Source organism: Gopherus flavomarginatus, chromosome 18 (assembly GCF_025201925.1).
Source record: "Gopherus flavomarginatus isolate rGopFla2 chromosome 18, rGopFla2.mat.asm, whole genome shotgun sequence".
Lineage (NCBI taxonomy): Eukaryota > Metazoa > Chordata > Testudines > Testudinidae > Gopherus > Gopherus flavomarginatus.
Genome location: NC_066634.1, coordinates 2062208 through 2071639, shown reverse-complemented (window position 1 = coordinate 2071639; position 9432 = coordinate 2062208). Strand labels below are relative to the sequence as shown.

At 59.1% G+C, this 9432-nt stretch overlaps 1 protein-coding gene across 1 annotated transcript; it reads left to right on the top strand.

The window, feature by feature from the left end:
* The first annotated feature begins 1254 nt into the window (after positions 1-1254).
* On the top strand, positions 1255-8830 carry PLP2 (proteolipid protein 2). Its single transcript, XM_050927405.1, has 5 exons — positions 1255-1436; positions 6211-6366; positions 7218-7313; positions 7715-7805; positions 8050-8830. Exons 1-5 carry the CDS (start codon positions 1347-1349, stop codon positions 8067-8069), a joined length of 453 nt encoding a protein of 150 aa, XP_050783362.1. The 5' UTR covers positions 1255-1346; the 3' UTR covers positions 8070-8830.
* Positions 8831-9432: the final 602 nt, after the last annotated feature.

Below are 9432 nucleotides of genomic sequence, written 5' to 3'. Positions count from 1 at the left end.
CTTCCAGTCCTAGAGTCTATGAGACCTCCCGTGGGGAAGGCAGGGAGCGGTGTGGGGGGAGGTGGTTCAGACTCATGGCACCACTACACGCTCTCGGCCCCCCCACCAGGTCTGCAGGCTGCTGTTTGCCTTTGACTCCAGCAGCCCTGCAGGGGTGGGCACCCCCCGGCCGGTAGATGGGGTGGAGGGAGTGGGGTGGTTCAAAGAGGGGAGGGGGACAAGCTCGGGGTGACTCTGGCTTAACCCCTGGAGCTGAGCTCAGAATCGGGCCCCGGCCCCCTGGCAGGCTAGGGGGACTCCGGCTTTGTGCTGTTTGCTCCCCCGTCTGGCACGGCTCTGCCCAGCCTGGCCACTTCCTGCCGAGCTCTGCGAACAGCGGGTGATGCAGCCGCTGGCACGATGCCCACGTGGGTCCCGCCCTGCACAGCGCAGCCCCACCTGGCTCGGGGGGGGGGCAGGTCTGGGGATGGCTGGAGGAGTGTGTGGGGACGGAGGGGGGTGAGGGGGTAGAGGAGAGTGGGGGAAGGAGGGATGGGGGGTGGATGGATGGATAGAGGGCAGAGGGAAGCAGGGATGTGGGGGGATGGGGGAGTGGCTAGAGGGGTGGGGAAGGAGCGGTGGGGAGATGGGTGGGGGGATAGGGGGTGTGGGAGGAGGGGTGCGGGGTGCAGGATAGAGGGGCAGGGGTTAGAGGGGGAACGGGAAGGAGTGGGGAGGGGCGGCGGGAAGAGGGGAGGTATGGACACAAGTGGGGGGGGGGCAGACTAGATTCCTTCTCTGTCCCTCTGAGACATTTGTAAAGCACAGAGCGGGGGGGGAGGGGCAGAATCCAGGCGCGTCCCTCCTTCCATCTGGCTTCCTCTATTATTTGTCTCTAGCGCCCCATAACCAGCTGGGCTTCTCCCCTGAGCCCCCCACACCTCCTAAGCCAGGCTCCGGAGCCCTCCTTCCTAACCCTCCGGTGCCACCGTACCCGGGCTCCAGCGCCGCCTTAATCAGGCTCCAGCACCAGGCAGTGTCAAGTTAACCGGGCTCTGATGCCACCTTAACTGGGCTCCGGTGCCTTCCAGCGTCACCTTAACTGGGCTCCAGCATCTTCCAGCGCCACCTTAACCAGGCTCCGATGCCACCTTAACCAGGCTCCAGCACCCTCCAGCGCCACCTTAACCAGGCTCCGGCGCCCGCCCCGTCCAATGCCTGTCTTAGAAAGTGACGGGCTCCCTCCGGCTCCTCTTAAAGGGCCAGCCCCGCCCGGCCGAGCCCCGCCCGCCCCACGCCCTGCCCCGTCGGCTGCCAGCTCTGACAGTCGCTTGACAGCCGGAGCCGTCTGGGGGTTCTCTGGGGCCATGGACTCCTCTAGCGGCACCCCGGGGTGCATGGGGCAATGCACCAGCTTCCTCCGCTCTCACAAGGGCACCGTCCTGGCGCTGGAGATTGTGAGTTATCCGGGGGAGTGGGGGAGCAGAGACGGGGGGTCCCAGGGCACAAGGAGGAAGGAGGCGCCCATGGGTGTCAGCCACATGTGTCAGGTCTTACACGCACCCCAAAGAGGCAGGAACAGGGTCCTGACCCGGTGTGTCCACACACGCTGCTCGAACTCACTGGCCCCCACTCCCCTCCCCGAGCTGGGGAGAGAACCCAGGAGTCCTGGCTCCCAGCTCCCCTGCTCTAACCACTAGACCCCGCTCCCCTCCCAGAGCTGGAGAGAGAACCCAGGAGTCCTGGTTCTCAGTCCAGAGCAGTGTGTGACTTCTGGGTAGTGGGGGGGGGAGGTTACCGCCCTGTTGGAGATGAATCAGCTGCAGCCTACGAAGGGCAGAGCTGGGATGTGGCTCCCGCCAACTGAATGGAGGGAACTGTGATTCAAACAGGGTTGGCACCCAAAGGGGGTGGGGGGCTGGGAGCCAGGATTCTTGGGTTTTCTCCCCAGCTCTGGGAGGGGAGTGGGGGCTGGTGGTTAGAGCAGGGGGGGCTGGGAGCCAGGACTCCTGGGTTCTCTCCCCAGCTCTGGGAGGGGAGTGGGGGCTGGTGGTTAGAGCAGGGGAGGCTGGGAGCCAGGACTCCTGGGTTCTCTCCCCAGCTCTGGGAGGGGAGTCGGGGCTGGTGGTTGGGGGGCGGGCGGGGTGCCAGTGCCAGGACTCCTGGGGCCCATGCTAGTTCCTCCCCTGCCTCCGTTATTTCAACACTCCCAGCGGCTCCCTGCAGTCTGTGTCCTGTTGGGCCTTCCCCCGGGGCCATGTTCCTGGGTGTGGCTGTCCTGGACAGTGTGTGTGTGTATGTGTGTTGGGACTAGAGAGAGAATATGTGCGTGTGAGAGAGAGGGTTACCACGTGTGCCACCTGTGCAGCCTGTGTAGCTGTGCGACAGGGTGTGGATGCCATGTGCCTGGAAGGGCAGTGTGTGTGTGTGGGGGGTTTTACCGCGTGTGCTGCCTGTGTGTGTGAGGGTTACTGTGTGTGCCACCTCTGTGTGTGTGTGTGTATATCTGTGCGACGGGGCGTGGACGCCATGTGCCTGGAAGGGCAGTGGGGGGGGGTTACCGCATGTGCTGCCTGTGTGTGTGAGGGTTACTGTGTGTGCCACCTCTATGTGCGTGTGTGTGTGTGTGTGTGTATATCTGTGCGACGGGGCGTGGACGACATGTGCCTGGAAGGGCAGTGTGTGTGTGTGGGGGGGGGGGTTACGGAATGTGCTGCCTGTCTGTGGGTGTGTATCTGTGCGAGGGGGCATGGATGCCATGTGGCTGGAAGAGCACAGAGGGTGTGTCTGTGTGTATCTGTGTGTATCTAGCTGTGTGTTGGTGTGTGCAGATTATGGGTGGGGCCCGTCTCCTGCCGCTGTGGGATGTGTGTGTGTTTGCATTGTGGAAAGGGAGGTGCAGGGAGTGTCCCCCTGTTTGCGGGGTGGGGGGTTTAGGGTCTGTGTGATCCTGGGTGTAGGACAGCTCCCTCTCCAGGCCCCAGGGTGGGGGGGCTCTATAATCCTGACTCCACCCCACCGCCTGCCCCTCAGATCTGGTTGTTCCCACGGGCCCATAGGATTCCCTGCCCCCCACTCCTGAACCTCACCCAGAATCAATTATTAACCACCCTGCTGCCCCGCCCAGGTCTTGCAAAGGGAGAAATGAGCCAAGAAGAGAACCCAGGAGTCCTGGCTCCTAGCCCACTCCCTCCCCCGCTACGCTGGAACCCATTAGCCCCCCCTCCGCTCCCCTCCCAGAACCAGGGAGGGAACCCAGGAGTCCTGGCTCCCAGCCCCCTGGTCTAACCACCAGCCCCCCCTCCCCTTCCAGAGCCGGGGAGAGAACCCAGGAGTCCTGGATCCCAGCCCCCCCTGCTCTAACCACCAGCCCCCCCTCCCCTTCCAGAGCCGGGGAGAGAACCCAGGCATCCGGGCTCCCAGCCCCCCCTGTTCTAACCACCAGAGCCCACTGCCCTGATTTTCCTTCTTACAGGGGCAGAGCTCCTTTAAGGCTCAGGGGCATGTTCTCCTGGGAAGCAGAAAGGGCGTTTAGGGGGTGGGCATGGGAGAAGCAGGTCCCGGCAGGACCGAGGTGCGGGTGGGTGGGAAACATACACCCAGTTCTGCACCCTGTCTAGACCTGTCTCCTCGTGCCTCGCTTTCCCCATCCCTCTGCTGCTAGGGGTGCCACCTCCCTGCCACAGTGGGCTGGCCTGTGAAGTGCTCTCCAGGGGGGCACCCCATGCCTTTAGGACCCACCACGACCACGGCCTCTCCACCTGTTGCAGGTTCCATCCCTGTAACATCCCCCATCACCTCTGCCTGTTCAATGCACCGCCCCTTTAACAGCCCCCTCACTCTGCCTGTAGCAGGGACTGCCCCTTTAACAGCCCCCCACTCTGCCTGTAGCAGGCACCACCCCTGTAACAATCCCCCACTCTGCCTGTAGCAGGCACCAGCCCTTTAACAGCCCCCTGCTCCGCCTGTAGCAGGCACCAGCCCTTTAACAGCCCCCTGCTCCGCCTGTAGCAGGCACCACCCCTGTAACAATCCCCCACTCTGCCTGTAGCAGGCACCAGCCCTTTAACAGCCCCCTGCTCCGCCTGTAGCAGGCACCAGCCCTTTAACAGCCCCCTGCTCCGCCTGTAGCAGGCACCAGCCCTTTAACAGCCCCCTGTTCCGCCTGTAGCAGGCACCACCCCTGTAACAATCCCCCATTCTGCCTGTAGCAGGCACCAGCCCTTTAACAGCCCCCCGCTACGCCTGTAGCAGGCACCGCCCCTTTAACAACCCCCTGCTCCACCTGTAGCAGGCACCAGCCCTTTAACAGCCCCCCGCTATGCCTGTAGCAGGCACCACCCCTGTAACAATCCCCCATTCTGCCTGTAGCAGGCACCAGCCCTTTAACAGCCCCCCGCTACACCTGTAGCAGGCACCGCCCCTTTAACAACCCCCCACTCTGCCTGTAGCAGGCACCAGCCCTTTAACAGCCCCCTGCTCTGCCTGTAGCAGGCACCACCCCGTAACAATCCCCCACTCTGCCTGTAGCAGGCACCAGCCCTTTAACAGCCCCCTGCTCCGCCTGTAGCAGGCACCACCCCTGTAACAATCCCCCATTCTGCCTGTAGCAGGCACCAGCCCTTTAGCAGCCCCCCACTACGCCTGTAGCAGGCACCGCCCCTTTAACAACCCCCACTCTGCCTGTAGCAGGCACCAGCCCTTTAACAGCCCCCTGCTCCGCCTGTAGCAGGCACCAGCCCTTTAACAGCCCGCCGCTACGCCTGTAGCAGGCACCACCCCTGTAACAATCCCCCACTCTCCCTGTAGCAGGCACCACCCCTTTAACAACCCCCACTCTCCCTGTAGCAGGCACCGCCCCTTTAACAGCCCTCCGATCTGCCTGTAGTAGGCACCCCTCCTGTAACAATCTCACACTCTGCCTGTAGCAGGCACTGGCCCTTTAACAGTCCCCTGCTCCGCCTGTAGCAGGCACCACTCTTGTAAAAGCCCCCCGTTCTGCCTGTAGCAGGAACTGCCCCTGTAACAGCCCCCCGCTCCGCCTGTAAGGGCCGCCACCCCTTTCACAGCCCCCCCCACACCTGTTGCAGGCACCGCCCCTTTAAGATGCCCCCATGTGCCCCCGCCTGTGACAGACTCCACCCTTCCTGACCTGGGAATATTTGGCAGGGGGAGCTGGTTGAATTTAGTGGTTGCCATGGCGACCGGCCCCACCCCCCCCTCCACACACTCGCCCCTTTGTGTGCCCAGCGTGGGCTGGTATTTTTAGCCTCCAGATGTGACTCGAGCTGGAACATTCCCCAGGCGCCCCGAATGCCCCGCCCAGCCCACACGGGACCCAGGAGTCCGGGCTCCCACTCCCTCCTCCCACCCCACTCTAACCACTAGACCCCCCTCCCAGAGCCGGGAGAGAACCCAGGAGTCCTGGCTCCCAGTTCCCTCGCTCTAACCACTAGCCCCCACTCCCCTCTCTCAGGAGACACCTTTCCCCAGGCATGTACAGGAAAGTGGCGGGTGAGTCAGACCCTTGGCAGAGCAGCCGATGCCCCATCTTGCAGCTAATGGAATATTACAGCGTGACTCAGACTCTCCAACCACCCCCTTGCCCTTCCTGGGGGGCGTCGTGCTGCAGGGAGCTGGGGGGCTGGGCAGGGGGTGCTCTCCCCTGGCAGGCAAGGCCGGGCACTGGGGGGTTCTGTGCTGCGGCGAGCAGGGCAGGGGGCTGGGCAGGGGGCACTGTTCCTTGGCAGGAAAAGCTGGGTGCTGGGGGGTGCCATGCTGCGGGGAGCAAGGCGGGGGCCTGGGCAGGGGACACTGTTCCTTGGCAGGAAGAGCTGGGTGCTGGGGGGCCCTGTACTTATTTAAATATCTAAAACATGAGATTCCAACCTCCTCTGCTCATTACCCGCTTTATCCCTTCTGCCTTATGTTCAGGATGGGAACCCCAGTGTCTGGGCCATATCCCAGTTTAGGGACACTCCCATTCTGTTTCCTTTCATCCCCCTGCAGCTGCCACTGGAAACAAGATTCTCTTTCACTTCCTGTCCCAAAGGTGTATGTCTGGTCCCCAGCTGCCCTGCCCCCGAGGCAGCTGCCTCTGAACACCAGACGAGCCATTCTTCTGTGGTGTTATGTGCGGCTGTTCCCCAGGTGCCCCACCCCAGAGATAGCTGCATCTTAGCCCTGGTCGAACAATTTTTCCTAACTATTGTCCATTTCCACCCCACACAGGGCCTCTGTATTGTTATCCTGATCTGTTATGGTGCTTCTCGGACCCCTGGTTACACGGGTGTGGCCATCTTCGAAATGGTGTTTTCAATCGTCTTCTTCATCATCTATATGCTAGGATTAAACAAGCAGCTGGCTTTTGTGCACTGGGGCTGGAGCGTAAGGAGTTTTATTCCATTCGTGCCATTGGGGGAAGCTATAACATACCACCTGCCAGGACAGCTGGAATCTTCTGTACAATTTGCTGTTCTGAATAACCCTTAAAAAGGGGGGAGGGGGAATCCCCTAACAAATTTGTTTTATTTTATTAACATGCAAGACAAGAACGGCCCAAAAACCTATGTTAAAATGCAAAGACATTCCCATGCAAAAAACTTAGTTAAAACCCATGGAAATAGATGTGCAAAAAACTTTGTTAAAATGCACGGACCTCACTGTGCAAAAGAACTTGGTGAATTAGCAAGAAAACAGTTAACATGCAATCAGATCCTAAAAGGTGGATGTGAGACCACACAAAGATATTGCTGCGCACACAAACTGGTAATTTAGAATAAATAAACTAAGAAATTGCCACGGGGAAAAATATTACGCTAAAACCAAACATACCCAGGAATGCCAATGTAAAAAAAAAAAAAGTCAATTAAAGGGGTTAATATACTGAGAAAATTCCCCCAAGAAACCCTGGTTAATTTCTTAATATACAAGGATTTTCCATGGCAAATTTGTTAAAATGCAAAGAAATTCTGGGCCAAGTTATTCATCTGCCAGGAAATTTCTGTGCAAACGAGTTAATGAATTTATCTTACGCATAGAAATTCCCATGGAAAACTCCATAAAAATGCAAGACATTTCTATGCAGGAAGCTTTGTTACACTGACAATCCCATGTCATTATTAATGTGCCAGCACATTCCTGTGGCAAAAACTTCGTTACTGTAGGTCGAGTGCATCGTACCAAAGACAGGTCGATGCCTCTCTCTGCTTCTTACCTTCTGTTTCTTCCTTCCCCAGGATTTCGTCCGCAGTCTCATTGGTGCTCTGCTCTTCCTCATCACCTCCATCATCGTCATCATTGGCCACAGGGACGGACCTGGGATCGCAGCTGGGGTAAAGCAACTGGCTTCCCTGGCAGCCAGGATCAGGCGGGCACCGTGGGGTCCGCGGGCTCGGCAGGGGGCGCTCTCCCCTGCAAGTCAGGGCCGGGCGCTGCGGGGCGCCGTGGGGCTCAAGAGGGGACACTGTCCAGCAGTCAGTGCTGGCCGTGGCAATGGGGGCACTGTGCTGCGGCATGTCTGTCATTCGTTCCTTGCAATCAGCCGCCAGGCCTGACCCCAGAGGTGGCCGCATCATAATGTTGGGTGGGGGAAGAAACTGCACAAAATTGGGGAGGGGGGGATCTTCTGCTCCTCTTGATCCAGGGGCCTTGAACCCCCACTGCAAATCCTCTGCTCGTTACCAGCAATCAACTGATACAGCAATTAACTCCCGCTTGGTCCCATCCCCTGCAGGTCTTTGGGCTCCTGGCGGGCATCCTGTTTGCATACGATGCCTATATTACATTCCCCACCCTTCGGAAAACCCACACAGCTGCCCCCACTGGTAAGTGCCCCCACACTCTGGGATGGGGGAGTCAGATGGGAGGGGGTGACCCTGCCCCATCACGGGGCCGGGGGGGGTGTAAGATGGGAGGGGGCGACCCTGCCCCACCATGGGGCCGGGGGGGGGTAAGACGGGAGGGGGAGACCCTGCCCCACCACAGGGTCAGGGGGGGCTAGACAAGGGAAGATGGGGGATGATCCCTGACTCTCTGACACCCCCTTGTGGTCTCTCTCTCTCCTTACAGAATCCCCGGAGGGTGTCTGAGAAGTCGCACGACCCCGGCCCCCACTTTGATGCCTTCGTCCCCCCACCCCATGTTGCTGTTTCTAAGGATTCTTGTACATACTGCTGGGGGGGGGGCAAAGAAGAGGAACCCTCCACCCACTAGTCTCTCTCCAGCTCCCCATCCCCAATTCCTGCCCTGACCTCAGGGCCACACCCATGTTTAGAAGCCTTGACAATGGCAATGCCACCTCCACTTTCCTCGGTTGGCTGAAGCAAGGATGAGGGCAGTGGGGTCTAGTGGTTAGAACAGGTGTGGGTGGGGGGTGTGGGAAGGTTGGGAGCCAGGACTCCTGGGTTCTATCCCCAGTCCAGGGCAGGGAGCGGGGTCTAGTGGGTTCTGTCCCTACCACTTGTTCCTAATTAAGTGCCTTTACTCTTTCTGTGCCTCAGTTTCTCCTGCGCTAACAGGTATTACACTGCCAGCTGTTCAGGGCAGAAGGACCCATGTGTTTACATAGGGCCTACCAGAACCGGAGCCCATGGGATGTTTTCAAGGGAAATAAATTTTAATATAAGGAGATTTTTTTTAAATGAACTAAACTTAAGGCAAGGAAACCGGCCTCAGGGTGGGGGACTGGTGGGGAATGGCACACGGGGGGATTCGTGTGGTTATGCTCAGGGCACTGACCCCCCCCGAAACCCCTCAAATTCTCCCCCCCCCCACTCCCCGGTCCTGCATGTGGCTGTGTTAATTTCTGCTTATTTTTGGGGGGGAAAGGGTTAATAAAAATACTGATCAATGGTTTTGTTTGGTCCCAGTGATGTTGGGGGAGGGGGAGAGGAAAAAAGGATTCTGAACTCCGGGGGGGGAGTCAGAGGGCCCATCCACCCCAGATGACACCCATGGGCCCAGCCAGCCTGGATCCCCCCCAACCCCGCAGGTCTGTTAAAACACAACCTCCATGTCAGCGGCACGGCTACGGGTACCCGCACGGCCCCACAGTTTGCCAACATTTTCATGGCTGCCTTAAAACACTTCCTCAGCTCTCGTCCCCTAGCGCCCCTCCTTTACTTGTGCTACACTAACGACATCTTCATCATCTGCACCCATGGGAAGGAGGCCCTTGAAAAACTCCACCTGGATTTCCACAATTTCCACCCCACCAACAAGCTCAGCCTGGACCAGCCCACACAAGAGATCCACTTCCTGGACACTACAGTGGAAATAAGCGATGGTCACATAACCACCACCCTATACCTGAAACCTATTGTACAGCCCCCAGCTAAAACCTCCCCAACACATCAACAACGATCTACAACCTATCCTGGAAAACGATCCCTCCCTCTGACAGACCTTGGGAGGCAGGCCAGTCCTCGCTTACAGACAGCCCCCCAGCCTGAA

What these genes read in the sequence shown, in the direction of transcription:
- PLP2 (XM_050927405.1), top strand. Translation starts at nt 1,347, where the DNA reads ATGGACTCCTCTAGCGGCACCCCGGGGTGCATGGGGCAATGCACCAGC. An exon ending in TTGTGCACTGGGGCTGGAGC is followed by an intron (nt 6,367 to 7,217) that starts GTAAGGAGTTTT and finishes TTCCTTCCCCAG; the next exon opens with GATTTCGTCCGCAGTCTCAT. An exon ending in GACCTGGGATCGCAGCTGGG is followed by an intron (nt 7,314 to 7,714) that starts GTAAAGCAACTG and finishes CATCCCCTGCAG; the next exon opens with GTCTTTGGGCTCCTGGCGGG.